The 22,092-nt window shown below is 41.9% G+C and overlaps 1 protein-coding gene across 11 annotated transcripts in view; it reads left to right on the top strand.

Annotated features, from left to right (window-relative positions):
- LOC120906751 overlaps positions 1-22,092 on the top strand; it is a 92,801-nt gene that overhangs the window by 36,551 nt on the left and 34,158 nt on the right. For 7 of the 11 annotated variants that reach the window (XR_005740157.1, XM_040318681.1, XM_040318754.1 and 4 more), the window contains exon 3: positions 6,810-7,777. Coding sequence is in view for 9 of the 11 variants with exons in the window: in XM_040318681.1 (XP_040174615.1) it covers positions 7,634-7,777 (144 nt within the window). In the remaining 2 variants the exon portion in view is untranslated. Of the gene's footprint in view, positions 1-6,809; positions 7,778-17,112; positions 17,793-19,767; positions 19,804-22,092 lie in introns of those variants that run through there. The other 4 variants (XM_040318727.1, XM_040318747.1, XM_040318699.1 and 1 more) reach the window with 3 other exon arrangements.

Genomic DNA, 22,092 nt, shown 5'->3' with positions numbered 1-22,092 from the left:
AGTTTCTAAATCTATACAGCTTTAAATTTGTATAAATATTTGTTTGTTCTTTGCTTGCCACGAAATGGCTTTTAGTACATTGCAACCTAAGGCGGTACGGTCGAACAATAAATTACTACATTTGCAAACAGCAGCCAGTGGCGGCTTAGTTGAATGATGGTTATGACTGGAGCCTTTGTCCCCACGCCACCGTGTAGCAGCTCGGCCCGAAACCGATACCAAGGAGCATCGGTCCAAACTCGTATGTAGCGCACCACCTGATCCGGCTGTTGAAAGTGACAGTAAGAAAAGAAACATCGTTTCCAATTAGTGATCAGCACCATTGCGTTGCCTTTACAAAACATTACCCGGGGCGGAATGAACGTCACGAGCCGCGTGACAGGACGAAAGAAGGCAAAGAACGCTTCCCAAGTGGGGTCGATAACGACCGACTGTGAGAAACACACACGATCCGTTCGGTCGTCACGGTTTCCCCAGACGAATTCATCTCGCAGGCGCACATGGGCGGCACACCGCTGCACACACAGCACGGCTAAGAACGTCACGAGAAGCACCCGTACCGACCACATTGCAGTATCGATGACAACGACTGACTGGCAGCTAGGTCGTGTGGGATCGCGCTTTACTTGCCAGAAGGAAACAAACATCTTTTTGAACGATGCATTCCGGTGAAAGTAGCGTCGCACAGGCAACGTGAATGGCTTTCAGTGTACTGTTTTGTTTTACATTTAATCTCCTTTTGCATAGCTTATTAAAAACGACTCACACTGTCAACTAAAGGATTTGAGGCATTCTGAGAAACAATTGCAACGCAAAACTGTTTGCTCCTGTTGGAGTGCACTTTTCAAACGTGACAACCGTACACCAAATGAAGCAAAAGATACATGCGCTCCGTTACATTCGCCTGTGTCATCGCAACCGAACCGGTTGTGCCAACAATTTGCATTCGACGTGTGCCCTGTCAGGCCTTGCGAACGTTGCGAACAGCAGGTAGGAGAAAGTTACAAAAGCATTGCGATGCTTTCATCCACCGCATTGTTTTTATCACAAGTGCGGCTAAGTGCTTTCGAATCGAAATTTAAAATTGGCAAATTAATTGCTCCACTGCTGGGCATCCGCTGGGTGCCGTTTCGATTCGGCGTGATTGTTGTTACATTGGGATGTTTATTTAATTCCGGGCTTTAATTTGCGGCAATGTCACAAACAATGCAACAAATTCACAAAAAAAGATTCAGCGTTTTTAAAACTAATTGCTATAACGATAATTTGCAACAATATAATCAACCATTAAAGTCCCTTAACATGTATTTGTTCTTTCCCGAATATTGTCTGGAATCGTCCATGAAAAATTGTTTGAAATATTTTAACAATGGTGGTGATCAAACATTTCTTCAAAATACCTAAGAAGAGTTTAGAAATTCTATCATTACATTATTTTTTATTATTATTATTATTATTATTTTTATTATTATTATTATTATTATTATTATTATTATTATTATTATCAATAATATTATTTTTATTATTATTATTATTATTATTATTACTATTATTATTATTATTATTACTATTATTATTATTATTATTAATATTATTATATAAGGTTACTTGTCCGCCATTAAGGCTTAACGAGAGCACCAAACATTAGGGTTACATATTACATTAAATTATAAACACAAGCGTACATACTCCAAATATTCTATCACTTTATTCTATACTTCGAAAAAAAAACTTCACCACGAAAGAAACACAATGTCAAGGAACTTTTGGCACTGTTCAGAGTGATGCTTATGCTTCATACACACAATGCTGGTACTGAACCATCGTCACAAAACTTAAGCAAAGTAGTGAAGCAATATTCATGTGCTCGTGCCAGGCGGCGAAACTTTCTTAATTAAACATTGTGCAGGTTTTCCCAATTAGTGGCAAATTTTGTTGCTCCATGGTCTCCGCACATGCATTGGAGCTCTGACCAGTCGAAGCCAAACAACTGAATATCGACCGTACGACTATGACAGCAAATGAGGTAGCTACCTTATTATTTTACGAATACAGCTAAGGTTCAGCGATAAATACTGCGAGGTAGGTGACATACTAGAGGTTTGAGGCAGCACGGACTTGAATATCTCGAAGTACTTTTATTTGACGTGATCTATAATGATGTAAAGTATCATAAAGCATTGGCTTTATAGCCCGCCGTAACCCAATATTAAATGATATCTCGCGGTACGCAATATTAACCGCAACATTTCCGCAACACACTTTTGTATGTTAAATAAACAAAGCATAGTTTTGTTCATGCAATACACAGTTTTTTGTTTTGCTTTCAGTGCAACTTTGACAAAAACTCAACTTGTAGCAACAGCTCATGCACACATGTTTCATGCACACAACAGCTCATGCACACAGTTATGTTTTGCAGCGTTCAATCCGCTTTTACGCGAAGAAATTCGATCTAAAAAAATGCCGATGTTACCGGATCATCTCTTCCGGTACCGCCAGTAAAGCATGAAATCGATCGATCCTTTGTAGCTGGGTGCCATCCACTTTCCCACCATTGGAGCGTAAAGAAACAAGGAAGAATCGTAAAAAATGACCATTTTCGATTCCTTCACCGACGGGATAGCGGCTCAGCCCTTCCCCTGTTATGCTACGTGCGCTACCTTCCCATGGCGGAACTGGTCCGAAGCGATTGTCGCACGAACGATGGATTCCATCGTAATATTGTACTTTTATTTGACACGCATGGTTGCTTGACAGGAATCAGTGCCAGTGCAGGCGACCTCCGCTTGTCGTACAGACTCAAGCATGTAACCATAAAACAGGACACATTTTTGAGTGAACGAGCAATCGAACGGGAACAATACGGAATGATGCAACGAAATGGAAGCTAGCTCCGATCCCGAAAGAAGCAAATCAAACTCAAAAGGGTGTTTGTTTTTGCATATTTCACTTTTGACATCATTAGCTACAACAATGCTAAGGAAAATAAAGTATTATAACAAGGAAAAATGAAATGTAAAAACTTATTTGTCAATTTCCATTTTCAAAATTAAAATAGAATAAAATGAAAACATATTGTTCATCATTTAATGAAATTCCAATAGAGTTTGTTTTCTTGTAAATTGTGTATATTTAATTTCGCCTATTTTCGAAGTAATATTGCATTCCATCGCATTCCTGCACTCAAAATCTCAATAAAACGAACTCATTTGTTAGCGGATGCACAATAATCGAAAGGAAAAACACGCCCTTTACCGTCCCTCGCCACATCCCCTCCTTACCTCTTGGTTCCAGTCACTGGATTGGGGTTCATTTCGGTTTCAATTGGGAAGCTCCTTCGTTAAAGTTGTTGACCGGGCAGTGAATCGAAACGGACAATAAATGAAATGCTTCCCTTCTTCTCGCCACTCGCCGACCCGTTCGAAACGTAAAGAGCAAAAGCAATCTACACGTAAAGTAGAATACTTCCAGCAGTATGCTTTGGAAATAGTATGTGTGTGTGTGCTTTTTTTCGGGGGTAACTCTGCATTGATTTTTTGGGCATGGTGGGGGGGAGAGGTGGGGCTCTGGGGTTGAGAAAAGGTTGAGAACCATAGTAGCGCGGAATGATCGAACAGAATGATGATAAAAAATACATACAGACATGTGGCGACGCACATCGATAACGCACTACCCCTCCCAACCCCGTGAAATGACATCGATTGGGATGGACGCGTTGTTTGTTATTTGGTGGGTGGGTGGGATAGCTTTTTCCGTCCAGTTTCGACCGATAAGTTGCTTCGCACGGATGTTCGGTAAACAGGGCGGAAAATGGGAACAACTTCAAACCGAGCCAAGCAGACAGTGACAGTTCAGTGCGGACGGTTCATCGAACATTGAATGGGTGGATGGCCAGAGGTACCAGTGAAGGTGCTGGAGAGCGCGTGCAATGGATGGCCAACGAGCCATTGGCCATTGTGGGAGCGGTTAGCATTATGCTACAGTTGAAAAGGGATAGAGCAAAGAATCTATGCTTCGAGAGTTGTACCATTGAGGTGTATGTGAAAAGCCAAAGTTATGAGAAAGTATGCGCTGAAAGTGGTTGCAAAACAGGAGCCAACGAATTCTTTCGGACCGCGGCCCAAACTTTGCAAACTGTCGGAAAAACACATCGTACGTCAAATCATATTTTATGTAATTGGGTATGATCGAGTACGGAAGTATGTTTACCATCCCTCGTCCTGCAGCTACTGGACGAGGGAGGGAGGAAACGCTAAGGCAAGAATGCTTAATAAACTAACAATTTTGAGTGCAAAGTTCCAGCAATCTCATTTAAAACTTGTTTTGGAATAAATCATAATGGATAATACTCATACGAGTTTTCCTGACCGGCGCGTATTAATTACACAAAATATGCTGGTAATGTGGTGTTCGATAATACTCAATCATTTATTTATTGCCATCAATTTTCCTGTCAAGTATCAATAGCTTTTCTTTCCTTTAATTGTTGATTAGTCATTCATGTGTTTTTTTGTTTTGTTTGTGGCCAAGGACATGGCTATGGAAAATGTTTCTTAATTTGCAAATCCGGCTCAGCAAAGATCCATTTATCATTTTCCTCCCAAAAGCACTAAGCTCTACTCCCTAAGCGCTTACTGTAAATCATTATGCTGTCCTACAACCACACCGAGCTTCGGCCCACGTGGTGAAAATAACGATGATGCTGATGAGTGGGAAAGCTTAGCATTCAAAAACCACAAGCACACAGAAACACACCATCTAGTTTCGCAAGCGCATTACTGGTCGACGCCGACAGCAAGCAACAATAACAAAGGGCACATAATGGGCTTGTTTTTGATGACATATATTTGAATAACATCATCGAGCGACACTTTTTATTGAATCATTCATCGAATAATAAAGACATTAAGGCGATAGATTCGATGTGCATGAAAAACGAAACAGATCTTCCCGATGTTCTTTTGATCGAAAACCGGGATGGAGCAAAACACAAGCGAGTGCAAACATAAGGCACACAGAAAGAACACACCAAAGGACATGAAAAATAAGCCATCAAAATGGTGCCACCATCTGGGATACGGTAGCGATCGGATCCGAGGGTGTCGCAGCATCTTTCACCCCAGCACGGAACGCACCACAGCCTATGGTGAATGATATTTAATGATTGGATGATTTTCGAACCATTCAAAGTGTTGGGGAGGCGCATGTTGTTGCGTCAGACCGGGTCCGGGCAAGAATCGAAGATGTACGGAGGAGAAAAAAAGAACCCATAATCCCGCCCGGCTATGGCCTGTCAAAACCGCTCACACACCATCAATCTTGACGAAAGTTTCACATCTGTGCCCAAGAACTGGCTGTAATGACTTCAATAAAAGGCGCTCCAGCGCACCATCAAACGCCAGCGCGCCGATGGTCGCGATGGAATTTGAATTCCGTTCGGCACTCGGAGCTTCCAAGGCTCTTTCTTTCTTTTGTGACCTTTTCCACGCCTAGAATGGGAGGAAAGGTTCTCTGAGGGTGGATGTTTTAATAGTCCCGAATCGGTCACATAATTCATTTCGTAGGTAGGGAGCAAAAACGCAGCCCCAACTGTATTCCCACACGCGATAAAGGAAACAGCACGCAACCGTTCGATTAGTTAGTACATTTTTTTTCATATATTCTTCAAGTGCTTCGATAACCATTCCAAACTCAGGTACGATTCCGTTCGAATGAGAAGTAGGGATGGAGCTCTGTGATTATTTATGGTTGATTTATGCAGTTTGCTTTCTTACGTAGGTCCATTTTTTCGAATTGCGCCAGGAAAATAATTTCACACAGTGGGGAGTGATCACGGTGAAGGAAATCAGCAATTACAGGGTTTCCCACGATTTATTGGTTGGTTCCCATCAATTTTTGGTGGGTTCCCATATTTTTTTGGTGCGTTCCCACGATTTTTTGGTCGTTTCCCAGAATTTGTTGGTCCAATTGTATTGATATCCAATTGGAAAATACCAATAAAATATGGGAACGAACCAAAAATCTATAGGATACGACCAAAAAATCGTGGGAACGCACCAATAAATCATGGGAACTGACCAATAAATCGTGGGAAACCCTGTAAAACGAACGGTCAATTTTTGTTCGAAGGATTCGAATGAAAAAGTTGTAATCGTATCATTACATTTACGTTTTGGAAGGAATATAGGGACTTACTTAGATGTAGGTTTGTCCCTGTCGTAACATATCCATCTACACATTGATTTTTATCATTAATTTTTTCCACCCTTCGTTCGCTCATCACACTTGAAACTCGGCACAGTGGCTTAGCAGTAAACCCGCCGGGGGAAGTAAATTTCGTTAGCGAAAATGATATTAACTACATTAATCCCACACAGATCACGGAAGCTATCGATCGGTCGGTTGGGTGATTGGTTGGTGCAGAAAATTGAATAAAAACGGTTACCACTCCATCCATCATCGTAATTATGCTGTTTCGTGTAAAGAATCATTTGTTGGTTCCTTTTTTTGTACGTGTGTTTGTTTGTATGTTCTCACCTCTCCATCCGCAGCGAGGCTCACACTGCCATGTGCTCCATATCTTTAGCCGGGTGTTAATAATTTCATTAATCATGACAAACTGAAAGCCTAAAAAACGCTCGCAGGTGACAAGCAGAGCCTTTATTTGTTCACCACCGGAAGAGAAAAAAAAGCATAATTCGTGAGATTCCAGCCAGCTGACAGCTTTCGCGCAAACCTACTAGCCGTTTGGTCTATATCATGTTTTTTTCTCACCCCTCTCTCTTTCTCTCTCTCTCTTTCTGTAGAATTTCGTCATCCCCGTCAACGACTCAGCGTTTCGTTTCGGAAGCAGAAGAGCAGGCCTGAAAGTGCTCACCGGTGGCAGCACTGGTGCAAGGACATCCATCTTCATGGAGCAAGGCTGCAGGGAAGGATGGCGACAAACGACGGTTCCCCGTCGACTTCCTTCCCAATCAGTAGTGGTGTGATGGTGACGAATTTATACCCCGAAACGCCCTCTAGCGTGCGGCGAAGACGGCGCCCCACTGTTTGCCGACATCTTCGGTCCATCCATCAGGTGCCGGTGGCCACTACGCGGAAAGATGCAGGGTGTGATCGGAATGTGAGACAAGCGTGAAACGAGGGAAATAAGAAAAAGCTAAAAGTGTCAACCTGTCGGGCACCTTCCGATGCGCTGTGTGACCTTCTCGTCCGATAAACAGTAGAGCGCAAAGGGATTGCCGCGAAACAAGTAAACCAGGAAGCGTCAAAGACGGCTGCAAGCTTAGAGACAATTCTTTCTGCCTAATGATTTTTTCTCCGTGCTTATTGTTCGTACACGTAGTGGGATGAGCAATAGTTCAGGCGGTGTTAAGTTACTGCTCGCCCGCTACCGTCACCGGGCGGATGAAGATTCCCGCCAGACGTGCGTTTTCGAGTGTGCAGTCGAGTGAAGGGTTACGTTCGCAGTGTGCAAAACGCTCAAGTGGTTTTCTGGAGGGCGCGTATTAGTGTGCGGGGCGTGTAAGTGGTGTTGTGTGTGTGTGTGTGTTTGTGTGCGCGCGTGTATGTGAATACCCTAGTACCGGCGGCCAGCCCAGGGCGTCCCAGGGAGCCCGTACCATACACGATGAAACTCAGTGTCAGTGCCTATCGAGCCCATGCATCAGCACACAAGAAAATCCTCTCCAGCAGTAGCTATCAGACACAGTTCAACTACGGAAGTACGGCGGCCGCTTCCAGCTCAGCACCGACCTCGTCGGCACTGTTTTCAGTAAGTGAGCGGCGTGCAAGGAGGAACGCAGCGAAAGCACTGAGCCACACCAGCAGCTACAAAAGATTTGTTTTGCTCAGGCAATAGCAAAAAACAAAAATTTATATCACTATACATACATGCACTGCAAACGACAATCAGCACCTTTTCTGCGTGCTTCGTGATGTGTTGTTTTATGTTTTCTTCTTCTTTGTTTTGTGTAATCCATGTTCTTTTGTTATTTTTATGGCGACAAACGTTTACTTTATCTTCACAGATTTGTGTATTCGCACAGCAAAGTGATTTGTTTACTTGATTTTAAAAATACACACACTGAAAGTAGCTTTGTTGCAGACCTTTTGTTTGAGCTTTTGTTTGACGTTTGCAAATTATTTATTAATCCTGGTTGTATGGCCACTTTTAGTATGTACCCCCGGGTTTACAACACTACGTGCTGGTTAGCTTTCCACCGGCACTCCAGCCTATACCCTTCAGTGTTGCACAATCCTTATCTTTGATTGCAAAATGTCCTCCAAAACACTCAACGACGAGTGTCCTTTGTTCCCTCCGGTCCCAAAACCCGAGTGTGCGTACTTGTAGACTGTATCCCAAATGTGTCTGTCCGTTTCCCCGCTGTGGAAGTTCTTATAAATCCAGTACCATACCTTACAGCAGCTTACATCTTTGTGTCTTTGTACATCCCAAATAATGTAACGTTGGCTTAGTCTACTCTGAAAAAAAGGTCACTACGTAAACATCAAATCCAAGAAATCATACTTAATGATCAGTATCGCTTCAAAACTATATCTACACTAGTCGTAAACTGGTGTGCAGCTGTTTGGGATATGCTAGCACATATCCTTACATTTCCCACAACAAGTGGCATTTGTTTCTGTTGCTGAGGTCATCTAAGAGTCATCTAACTCCATGTACCTCTATACTGTAATATGCTTGAATGCTCTAAGACGACAAAGAACAAACGTCGCTGAGCGTTACTGTTTTCAGTTGTTTCAACAAAGACACACTCTCGATGGCTGCACTTGAGTTTTGGATTTTGCACAATTGCACATACCAGTATGTGAAAGACAAACAGCAATACAAAGGTCTGTCTTGAAACAATCCTTCCCATCTATTCATACTACCCTATATTCTTGGAGTAGTACATGGGGCTTACTTTCGTTGTAAGACGCTGGTTGTTGCAAGGGGAAGAATTTGCATGCTTTCACTACGGTAAACATTAGGGACAGGATTTTTCCATTTACGATGGCTCACAATCACGGCACGTATAAGCTAAGGACTTGGTTGACATTTTTAACGAGATATAGCTGAAGATCAAACCATATATGGTGCTGACATACACACATACACGAAAAATCAGTTCGTGGTTGAGTTTACGTGGTTTCAGATGTACGGTGTGTTCCCGAGTTACGCGGATTCGGAGATGCGCGGTTTTTCTAAATTTGACAGATCATATGTCAAATCAGTACAATTTGCATTGTCAAATGCAAAATAAATTGCCTTTTTGCTACATTTTTTAAACCAGAAAATAGACAAATTTTCGGCACAAATCAACTGATCTTGAACAACAAACAGATTAATCATACGTTTTTTTTATTAAAATACGTGATATTCGCTATTCGCAAAGATTCGAATTACGCGGCTACTTCAGGAATGCGAAAACTGTAAATCTCGAAAACAGACTGTACTTTTTTTTAATCACTACAATTTTAGAGCAAATTGTAGTGATTTGAAATATCAGTTTACCAGTATACAATAAATTTCCACACATCAATTTACCAGTATACAATAAATTGCCATTGTCATTGAATGTTTATATGTTTGACTATAGAAAACAAAGCCATTCTTCTTAATGAATCATAACATAAATACAGGGTTTCCCACGATTTATTGGTTGGTTCCCATCAATTTTTGGTGGGTTCCCATATTTTTTTGGTGCGTTCCCACGATTTTTTGGTCGTTTCCCAGAATTTGTTGGTCCAATTGTATTGATATCCAATTGGAAAATACCAATAAAATATGGGAACGAACCAAAAATCTATAGGATACGACCAAAAAATCGTGGGAACGCACCAATAAATCATGGGAACTGACCAATAAATCGTGGGAAACCCTGTAATGCTGAAATTTAAAACCATTTTATTTATAAAATATTATTCAAAAAGCGTGGATAGTCAGGGACAGACTGTGTTTGTATACATCAAAATATACAACACCCTTTTTGTCTGCTAGTCCAATGTTCCCCCCAAAGAGATATAATAAAATAGTGCATTTGTTGTCAAAAGGGCTCTGTTACCATTCAATGACCAAATATTTATGACATATTAATTAAATGTTTACCTGGTATTGCAAAAGCCCCGAACCACGGTAGCAGCCCTCCCATGGAGTATTTAACGATCGAAGATTCCCACCTTCTGCTCCACATTCCTATACTTTGAACCCATTTTATGGGAGCTTCCGCAGGGCCCATACAAATGCCCGCCTGCCGAATAGTACGAGATTGAAGCACCGTTCCAAAAACGGGCACTAAGCGAATACGAAATCGACATCCGGTCGACATTTCCGTCCTCTTTCGGATGGTTTCGTCCTTGACGCACATTAAGATTCGAGATCGAGTAAAAGAGGGAACCGGAAACTGTTAGGAAGCGGCATTCGTAAACCTTTCCACCCACTTTTACCCACTGCTTCTCTAGTTCCGTGCCGATGTGACCTCGACGGACAAACTGGGTTGGATAGCGGGCGGGAAGAAATGTAATGACCATTGAAGGGTCTGGATCGATTGATTTCGACGAGATAAAAAACAACAACGCCCTTTCAATGTAGGTGAAGCTGCCATTGGGACGATTTATTTGACATTCTTTTCCGTCCGAGTGAGTCGATCGGTGGAGACGAAGAGGAAAAAACCGACTTCTGACAAATTGCTTTCGTTGCTTCACAGTACCGTTCATGAACGCGGGAGAATGTGATATGTTGCTGCTCTTGAGAACATTTCTCCTACCAGCGTGTTGTTTCAGTTGCCTTCAATCGTCCCTAACGATGCATTACCAACAGCCAACAGTCCATCAAGTATGTGGAACAGTATTTTGAGTGCGATCACGATACCATCGCAAAGTTGATGCGCTTAGTGGTACACTTTTCCGCGCTCGTAAGTACCATACACCTGCGGACGAGCACTTGTTCGAACAATAACGATCAAAATTAACCGGCAGTAAAAAAGAAACCCCTGCAACTGTCGGCATCGCTGAAGCATGTAACAAGACCCACAAAAGACCACACCTACACAAACGCGCATACAGCTCCCAACCTATCACATCATTGTCGGCTTTTGCCCGCAGTCAATAAAACGGGTGGCATAGAAATTCACTTTAAGCCCAATAAATGTCCCCTGATTCCCGCCCCACTCAGGGCGTAGCGGCCGGGGAAAGCCGTGCCGGGGAAGGGATCAGCAAGTGCTAAAGCATGTTCAGTCGACTAAAAATAACTACCGAAACCGAGGAAGCGACCGGTGAACATAAACTGCCTTTTCCCGGTCCCCGTCCAGGCAGAAGCTGTCCCGTTGCGCCTGAATGTATGCATGCATACATCAAGCGCTCAGCGGTGGAAGCTTAGATACGCCGCACGCTACAGCTCAGGGGCGTGTGAGTGTATGTGTGCCTCTGGACGTGTGTGAGTGAGTGAATGTGTATGTTTGTGTGTACTTAGCATGTTCGTGTTCCCGACCAGACTCGCTTTTCTTAAAGTGTAGAGACGCTCGGGCTATCTTCACGCCAAATTAGATTTGCCAGTCCTTTCCGGTCCACTCTTTCCGGGTGAGCCTCAAGTTGCGTCGACTTTCCTTAGTTTTTCGCTTCCAGCGAATTCACACACACACACACTCACATATATCTCATTTGCTAAGCGACAACAAGGTGAAGGCAGTCACGGAAAGACATCACCTGGGCCGTTTGTTTTCTGCCCAACACGCTGCCAGCCAGCCAGCCTCCCGGGAAGATGGCGTGGCGAGCGTTTTATCGTTCCGGGTCTCGGTCTGTCTGTCAAGCGATGCGTGTCCGTAGAAAACGTCTTACCCTAGCCAAGGGAGGCGAAGACAGTGCCGCAAAAACGATGCTTCGCAGGTTAAACAGTAAACTGTTTTTGTTTGCCCTATCCCTCAAGTGTCATCCAATTTAGCTACCGTACGTGAATTTATCGCCACCGCCTGGACGACGATGACCTAGCGTTCGTTCGCTTTACTAATAGGTCACATTCGCACAAAACTTTTCTCGTTGGCATGCGTTAGTATGTGTGCTTCGGGTTTTGTTATTCTGTTAATGTGACCCACCTTATAGTTCTGTTTTTATTCCCATGCTTTGTGTGTTGTTATTCAATCAGCAGAACAACAGGATAAGCTGCAGCATGGAATGGTGTGCCATGTTGGGGGTGAGATCTTATCATAACCTTCAGGTACATCGCCTTAGCTTTTCCTCAATTAAGCTTTTCTATCACATTTCCGCACATCCTAGGGAACTTAACCAGCTTAAGCCTAGATCAGAGCGGCAGTATGAACCAACACTGCCCGCTGTAAGCGTCAGCACGCTCGTACACTATTAGGCTGTATGTAATAGTCAAAGTTAGGAATCGTTGTATCGCACCCGAGAGTGCTGCTGGTTTACCTTTGACGGTTTTCCTGTTAATTTCGCCAGGAACACATGCAATCGTAATAAGTTTCACCGTCCTTATCAAACATTTCATCGTGTGCGCGCGATCATTCCCTTCTGAGCGATAACGCTGGGCAAACAGAAAACGATGGTCAAGTGGATATAATGTGCTTCGAAGTAATTTTCTTGCTCCCATAAGAAAACAGAAAACTTTCTATACCACCAACCAATGATGCTGGTGTAATCTTGCAGCACGAAAACTTTTCCTTGCCAGTGTGTTTGCTGGGAACTTTCTCCGCATTTGCTTTATTGTTTACCGAGATGTGCTTCAATAGCGATTATTGTAAAGTTCAAAACATTTGTTTTTTTCTTGTGTATGACCCCTACACCCCCCTTTTGTTCAGGTTTTCAATTAGACGGTTTGACGTACGTCTCAACTGTCGGTATTATGGTGAGCTGAACTTTACAGCTCATAAATTAAAACGCGCTCGTCGGCTTACGGGAATCGGCATGGCATGGGCTTTGATTAATATTGCACACGCTTAAGAAGTGCTCGTTCGGTTCCCCGCGTCCTCTCTTGATTCCATTATCAATTCATTGCCACCGTTGACTTCCTGTCTCGCCGTGATGGGAGCTGCCTGTGGATGGAAATGGAAAACTTCTCTTTCAGTCATTAATTTTTAACTTACAGCAATTCCAAGCTGCAAAGCGGAACAATATCTACAGAGCTGTATACTTTCTTCGGCAAGAGATTTGTTCGGAGACGGCAGTGTGGGATCATCATCATGCTTCCGAGCGAATTTGCATAAACCAACATAAACTTCCGTTCCATCCCATTTACGAGCCTTTAACAGAAAGTTGCGTTTTTCTGTGTGTGTGTGTGTGTTTCTGCAAAATTTGGGAAGCGAAAGGAAAAAACAAACGCAGCAGATTGAGACACAGTTTTAGCTGGAGCATTCTTGCCCGCATGGTGAAAATGGTGTTGGTTTTTTTTGGTCGATCAGGGTAGTAATGTGCTAGTAAAGTACCGATATTTGTTTAACGATCTGTTTATTAACTTAGAAATAATAACATAATTGAAAAACAAACAGGCTAAATGGCATATAAGTTCATAATGACAATATCGTCTCCTCCCCCAGTTTAGGCAGTTAGTTGAAGAACAGATGTAGATAAAATCAAGGTAGAATTTATATGGGAAAACTTCTTGTAACCATTCCTTTTTGAGTATACCAGAAATACATTTTTCATACAATTATTATCAACTGTCAGAAGAAGAAGTTTGTAAACTTGTGTAACCAACGTCAAACCAACCCCTACTCATTCGTTCAATCGCGCAGAAAGATTGCAAACCGTGGAATAAGGCAAGTACAATCTCCTTTTGCTCAATGAATCGTACAAATTGAATGACTGGTAGAACTAAAAAAAAATATCTTGTACCAGTTTTATGGCTCGAGATGGTGATGCAGCAAGAACCTTCTACCTGGTGGGCAATTAATGTTTTTAACATCAGCGCTAATGTGGTTATGATTAAACTCGATCCTTGTTGAGGCGCTTTTAACGAGCACAGTCCACAGTTTGCTACTGTTCATTTTATTGCCTTTCAAGCTCTTGAGAAAATTCCACTCTGGGTTCGGTTTTCATCTACACTGCACAAGCAAAAAACAAAAAGAAACACTGGATACTGAAAGCATGACAGCACGGTTTCGAAGAAACTCACCAACACTATAATTAATTTCCCTGCCAACAAAGACATACACACCCACTAGAAAGGAGCTCTTTTCACAAGCAACCCTTGCACCGTTGGTCGTCGGTTTCTTTGCCTAGGTTTGCCCTCTACATCTTGATGAGATGAAAACAAACTCAGGAAGACCCACATGCTTGCCGTCATCGAGGACACCGAGCAACAATAGAATTTGGACGAGCAGAACGTGTCTCGGGCTTGAAGTTTGCGGTTTTACTTCCCCTTCTGATGTTCTGATAAGGGCAAGTCGGTCGGTCGGTCGGACTGTTGTCTTTAGTTTGATCCTTTAGATGTTTCACTGTACCGGGTGCTGGCAACATGGTCTGTGTCTGTTGCCACAAAGCCACCCTTCGGCACTGGTGTAAAAGATAGGGCGATCTAAACGAGAAAGGGTTATAAGGATGAGAGATAGAGAGAGAAAGAGTGTGCTTTAAAGCAACGTGTTTGAGCATCAACACTATGGCTAAAGCTTATCATCTACAAGTGATGGTATGGTCTTGTTCTTTCATCTCAATGAATCATTACTATCAGATGTAAATGAAAGATTGCAAATGTTTAGTTAAGCGGTCTGAAACAGACCTCATGATTATAACGAATTCTGCTGTTTGATCATTTGAAATTGATCGGTCGAACAAGACGCTCGGAATAATAACTTTGTTTCAATAGAGCTTTATCGTTCAAAGCTTCCCAACTTGAGATGCTGGATCCAACTAATATATTCTAATCAGAAAAGAAAAAAGACTACTAAATAAGCTTTTGGAAAATATTTCAAGTAAACGGGCTATAATACGGCATTGGTAGCGCGTAACAATTGTATATATCATGGAAATGGATTCTATATTTTTAATTTGAAGTTGAAAACTGATAACATTTTGTTCGTAATTTTTATCACTGTTTGCACGATTAATTACTATTACAGCAAAAATATACAGTAAAACATGAATACTGTAGTAAAATCAATTAAACATGTGCAATTTAAATTCAATATAGTGCAGTTATGGTCTAAATCAATCATAATAACTCTTTTCTGAAAAACGGTATATATATATATATATATATTATTCAAACATAGTGTTTGTACATATGTTTGCTTTTTGTATCGTCAAAGGAATGTTTTGCTCCTCCATAGAAAACCCTTTGGGGACACTTTTTTCTATATATATATATTTACAGCGTAAACAAACTCATCCCCATCTTTCAAAAAACGACAGCAAAAACAGAACTGGAAAAGAACTATTCTTTCGCTCGCATTTACCCGCCCTTACACGCATCCCACGCTGCTTGCCAGGCTCCCCATTCTCCAAGGGTTAAGATTTCGCGAGAAAAACATCCTATTTCCGTCCCTTATACGGACGAACGCTTTGAAAAGCCGCACATGAACCGACCAAGTTTATTGCGTTGTTTTGCACACTTCCTTGAGTGTGGCAACACTAGCTTTCGGGGGACATATAGCCCCGGGGCACAGCAAGGACACATTTATGGTTACCCAATCTGGTAAAGAAGATTAAATTTTCATCACATTTGCATTACGCTTACCGGTGCCGAAGCTTTTGAGATGTCCCTCGTGGAAAAAGGTGGAAGGTCTTACTGTAAGATGAGCTACAAAAACACAACAATCGCCAGTACAATGATCTAGGAAGGTGACAATAGTTTGTTATTTGTTTTTTTTAGCCTAGCCAACAGCTATTTGAAATCGTGTTTCAGTAAGCACTTGCGACAAAACTCAATTTTGTACCATTAAAAATTTAAACAGTCAGCGCCATGTCTACTCCCTAAAAGCATTCATTAATCAAAAACAAGATTTCTGGTCACAATGTCAAACGACTCCAAGGTTTAATTGCTTATTCCATCGAGGGCAAGTTCAAAAGAAGTGATTCCAGGTGCCTCCGATTCCATTAGACGCACGTTAGGAGCAACCATTTTATTAGTATTATTATCACAACATGCTTTCAACTGCAAGCTCTGCTCAACGCAAACTCATTTTATGACCGAACAACCACAAACAAAAACATACCACACTAGACGCCATTTTTTCAGATTTAATGGTTATAACCCACTTTAAGGGGTAGTAGCTTCCCTTAATACACCACTTTGCCTGCCATCCTATCAGTACAACTGAACGATCCATCCTCTGTTCGCACACCCTTTTGCTGAGCGTATTCATTCCCCGTAATGGAATTAATTTGTCGTTAACTGTTTTCTTTTCCAACATTTCCATTCCTTACCTTGTTGCTTGTATACGCCCGCGTGTTTTCCGCTATTGCCCACTACGTGTTTGCTCCATCCTTCCCTGTATCCGTACGATGAATGTAGTCCGTGTGCTTGTGAACCAATCGTTTCGACACCCACCCCTAAAGTCTGAGCACCGACAGACGAAAGTGAGGCGTAACTTTTCAGCCTTGCAACTATTTCCTGCCCCAAAGCCGACAGCCGTGCTGTGCCAGCATCCAGCAGTGCCGTGGTGTTGGCGCAGACGAAAGCAACAACCTTGTCTTTATTGCGCGATGTTGCGCAACTGTACATACTTTCTACGTGTTTGGCTTCTTTAGTGAAATGACCTGTTTGTGTGAATCTTTCCCCCTGTTCTCGCCTTTCACGTTCATTGTTAGCTGTTCTGTTCGGAACTTTCTGTCATTTCCGTTCCGTCCCGTTTGTTTGACTGGGTGTTACTGTGCGCGAACATCCCCGCCCCGTGCGTGTTTCGTGTTCAAGAGTTTATATTTTTCTCATCTCTAATTACATCTCTTGTTTTTCTTTTTTCTCTTTTTTCTCTTGCATATTTCGTATAGGTATGTAAATGCGCCATACTTCGTCATACGCATACTCTTATTCATTTCAACGCGTACATTTCTTCCTTCCGGCTTGACGTGTATTGTTTAAGCTGTATCACTCTACGACATTTATACTTTCCACAGCCATTTTCGTTCTATTTCTATCTCTTTTCTATTGTTTCGTTCTAGTTTTTTTGAAGTCATCTAAAACAGAGCTATACATCTTTCAATTTCTTGTGTTTAGGCAGTAAGCGAACAAACCGAACAGAAAAGAATCTAGCAAAACTGATTGTCCACTCCCTTGCTCATGCGTAATCAACGATGCTGCGCAGGGAAGATCATACGTGTACGAAACTAAACTTCATTGTTCTACTGTAGTGATGTTGTAATGTAATATGGTGCATGACATATCTCTAGCGCTGAATTGTACGAGCTTTTCACTAATCTGCAGTGTATAGAGTGTTATTTCGATGGTGAAAATTGCTTCGGCTGCTTGGATCCAGCGCCAAGAATGCTGCCGTTAGCTAGAAGGAAAAGGAAAAAGAGACAAACAATCAAAAAGAGTCATTGCTACAAAAAATATAACTGCGAGCAACCATTTTGTATCGCACCATCTCGGCGCCCTCGAACCCGTAACGGTTCCATCGTCTAGCCGCGATACAAGCAGCGAATAGCGGACCGCAACGAATTCGAAGATTGCGCAGCATACCTTCACATATCGTGCCGGGTGTGGACACATCGAGGCGTACTTCTCTGTTTCTTGTTTCTGTGTCTGTGTTCAACTTCACTCCATTTACTGCATGTCCAACGTCATGGAGGTCAGAAGGAAAATCAAATTTCTCATACCCTCGACCATACGCGAGGTGAAGGTATGAATGAATCTAAATATATTTATACCTTTCCCCGTCCAATTTTGTTTCGTTTCATCCGCCTTAAAGTTACAGTCAATTTTTAGCATAAGTCAAACTTCAACTCAATGTCAACGTTTTGTACTCTTTTTTTATCTCTTTTTCTTATCGTCCACCTTCACACAGTAATGGTTCAGATAATTCCGTGATCTCTATTCTTCGATAAATTCAAATCCAATGCACTAAGCCTCATATACGCTGCCCCTTTATTTGTAATCCTTTTACCAATGCTTAAATGTTTCGCATTCAATGGTACCAAAATGATTGTGTTGTGTGTTTCCAGTGTTATCAATGTTTTCTGATATAAAAAAAAATGTCAATTGTGATTTCCGTTAATACAATTTACCCTCTTGATGTTTGCGTGATGCTTAATGTGTTCCCTTTCCCCAAAAACTCAACACATTTAGTTGAAGATTCAAAACAACAACCTCCTGTTGCCATTGTTCATTCTTTGTCCGAGTTATGTTTGCGCTTTGTGAAACGCTTTTGTTTTTTGTACATCATAAGCCCTTCTCTGTATTGGTTGCCACGTTGTAAACCACAGCGCTGCGCAGTGAAAGGAAATGAGGGATGATTTATTGAGCAGTTCATACGAAAACAACATCAATCGATTTCTTATCGGAAATTGGTTACATCTGTCATTTCGCTTTTTGTCATGTCCGTTTGAACCCGTACACCGGCATGCGTGGCATCCGGTATGGAACGACACCGCACGCAGCCAGAACGGAAATGGGCGTTTATGCTTGTCACATACAAAAAAGTTGTTTTGTTTAGCCCGGCCGTTCATGGATGGCAGGAGCTTTATACGTCTTTTTCCACTAGCTCAACCCAGCAAAACGTCTGCTACTAGGAACATCAAGCATGGAGCAAAACCATGCCCATTCGGCGGATTAAAACGAGAAAAATAAACAACTCCCATAACGGTGGCTGCCAGCTGCTAACCCGCACACCATGCGGGCTGGCTTTGAGTGAAAGCTTCCGGCGTGAACCGTCCTTGTGCTGCATGTCATTTTGATTGCGCAACATACGCATAATTCACAACCGCGAGCGAGGTCGACTCTGCTACCTTCTGCTGCTCCCTATCGTCGAGCGTGATGCAGCTTATCACAGGGAAAATGTAAAAAAAAGAAAGTTAAAAAAGTTTCTTCTCCCTAACCCGCAAAAAAGAAATGAACATGCTCATGCTTTTGTGACTCCGCTCTGGGACGGCACACGTAACAGGAAGAAAGTTTACCGCACAGATACAAGACGCGCACTGATTTTATTCATGTTTTAGTTGCAAGAACGCTCGTTCTGGCCTTGCCGACCCGTTTCCAAGCTCCTGACCCAATGTGCCCCCCGCGTGAAAGTGAGACGGTGATTTATGTTTTTCTGTCCGGTATGTTGATTCATTTCCTTAAAATGTACCGTCGTCGTTCATTGTGTGGCACCCAACAACACCGGTCACCGGACTGGTCTCGATAGGGGCCGAAAGGCATAACGGAATTCTTAGAAGGTTTCGTAATTCACAACTTTCCTCCCTTAGAAGGCGGCGATACAGCTGGTTTGGCTGTTGTTCTGCAGGGGTCGGGGGATTTGAATCTTCGCGCATGAAATTATCCTCCTTACCCGTGTATAGTGTTTGTATCCGTCCTTCGGTTCTGGGCGAGAAGTTCGCACTATTTCCCTGCTTTTGGTGCCAGTTTAAAATATTACGTTCCCCGGTTTTGTTTCCCTTAAAGCACCTGTCTTAAGATGCTTTAAGTTCTTGTGTAGTGCTCCCAAATCTCGCAAAATATAATCCACTTCATGCTTCATCTTGACGCTTTGATTGATTCCTTTTCTCTCTTTCTGTCTGTCTCTTTCTTTCGACATTTTTAAATACCACTTAATGTCGAACCAATTATTAACCCACCCGAAATACATTAACAAACATGACACTCTTTGAGACAATCAGGAACTGGAGCACTTATTGGCAGACACTGAGTCGCAGGTATGTATCGTTGGGTTACTTTCACTTTCGGTTTGCTGCTTGTTACATCAGTCGTGGCGCTCGGTACTATTGCTTGGTGCCGTTCGTCCTTCTCGAGCTAATAAATACCCACGTGTGATAGTTAGATAGTGTGTGCGTGTGCGTGTGTGTGTGTGGCTTATAGGTAGGGATTACTGTAGCAAACGACGTAGGAAGCAAAGGTATTTTAAGTCCATTTCGCTTTCTTGGCACTCACCTTCAGCTTGACAGTAGAGCGTAACCTTAGGCTTGACGGAATCTGGCGATCAACACTTGTCGAATAATTACTTTCCCAAATTACATGTACCACGATGAAGCACGAGTTACTTTGGCTCAATTGTTGATTTGTTTCGTCCTTTAGGAGTGCGCGTGTTAGTGAATTATGGACACGCATCTTAGTGTAGGCGTTTGTTCCATTAAAACGCCACATTTAAACTTTATATACACGTTTGACCACTGTTTGATCACCGTACTATTTAAGTTATGGCAACTAACCAACGAACACGAACAAGTAATGTAACATTAAAAATGGATCCAATGGAGAGCAATCATTTCAATGAAATTGGATAACCGCAGATGTGTTAATTTGAAGGAATTTAGCAGAACCTAATTCAGAAAGATGATCATTAAATCAGGGTTTAAAGTTACCAGTTTTAGTAAATAGCTGAATTATTCCTAGTATAGGTGTATAATGTCAAAGTTGACGGGTAATGTGAAACATCATAATTTCTATACAGTTTCATGCATAATTTTCCTGCAAAAGATAATTAAATGCTACCAATGTCACCGAGTGGCTCCAAACTACCAAAACAGAATCAGCTACATTATACGCTAATTATATTAAAATATTGCATAAAACTCTTGTTGACGTTGATGACCATCATCTTCGAAACAGCCAGCGAAAACAGCCAACACAATGAACTGTACGGACGACCGCCATATAACAAAAAAGTATTCAGAACAACACCAAAATTTGACCAAACACTCTCGTACGAGGACCGGACTTACATCAACCTGCAGCATGCCGAGTAGATTGTCAATAGGGCACATTATTATCATGCTTGGCTTCCCAGAGCTAGCCAGCAGCCTGCTTCATACCATTGCCAGTGATGTGCAATCTTCTCTAAGGCAAAACAAAGCGGGCGGTTATTTTTCGGATCGTCCTGTCCCGCCCAAATTTCAACCATCGGTCAGCCCACGATGTACCACTGAGTACTGGGTGGAAACGACCACTGATGAATTGAGCAAGCAACAACCCTGTGGATGGTAAAATTTGTTACAGTTTTTGGCAGCTACCAAATTTAAAACAACATATACTAACACTCACACACACATAGATACATACACTCACCTATTTTCGTTGTACATTTTGTCCTGGTCGACAGCGTACGACGAAACTTCACTGCGGAACAACCACAACATTGTAAGGTTGGTGCACGCTAGACACGGACACTAACTGTTCAAAAGGGATAGCGCTTTCCAGGAATCGTGGTGCACAAGCCACCGGGTAGATAAGTTTTGAATAATCCATTGGATGCTTCATTGAGCTAGGTGCTTTTTTCGCCTTCTCATGTGTTGGTAAATAGGATTAGAAGTGTGAATGATACTGTATCTCGGAGGATGGGATGCGTTTTATCGTTCTCCACACTGTTTTCTGTTCGTACTGTAAAAATAGTTGTGTAATATTTCAGTGACAATTTTCATACATTATTACAATCTTATATTCCCGATTCAATTCTATACATAGCTTTCAAGATGCACAGTATTGTACAGTATACAAAAAAACGCATTGAGCTATCGTACTTTCACCAAACATGGAAAACAAACATTAATCAACTTTCACTTTCTGAATACCGACAATTACAGCGTTTTATATGACAGGACACTCTCGTAGCGCTAAGCAAATGTTTTCTTCAGCCAGATTGTTTGAACAGGACTTCATCCGTTTGCCAGACGCCAAATCAAATCAACCCGATATAAACAAATCTAACGTGAAAGGCAATGTTCATTCGCACTTCTTTCGCATGAGCAACATTTTTGAAAGGAATTCTTGCTAACATGTTCAGTTTTGAATAACTTTAAAACCATCGATTCGATTCCATTCCATTCCAACAATTAATGAAATTACATTGAAGTGTTACAGTTGCTACAATTTAGTATTGGTTAGTTTCATACAGAAGATGTAGAATTATTATAGATATTGAAATGATTATATGTGAATGGTTACTTTATCAAAAATGAACTTAAAAAATGAACTTGAATTAGAATCGT

Source organism: Anopheles arabiensis, chromosome 2, assembly GCF_016920715.1.
Source record: "Anopheles arabiensis isolate DONGOLA chromosome 2, AaraD3, whole genome shotgun sequence".
NCBI classification, from domain to species: Eukaryota; Metazoa; Arthropoda; class Insecta; order Diptera; family Culicidae; genus Anopheles; species Anopheles arabiensis.
Note: the sequence above shows the minus strand (reverse complement) of the source record. Positions and strands in the feature narration are given on the sequence as shown.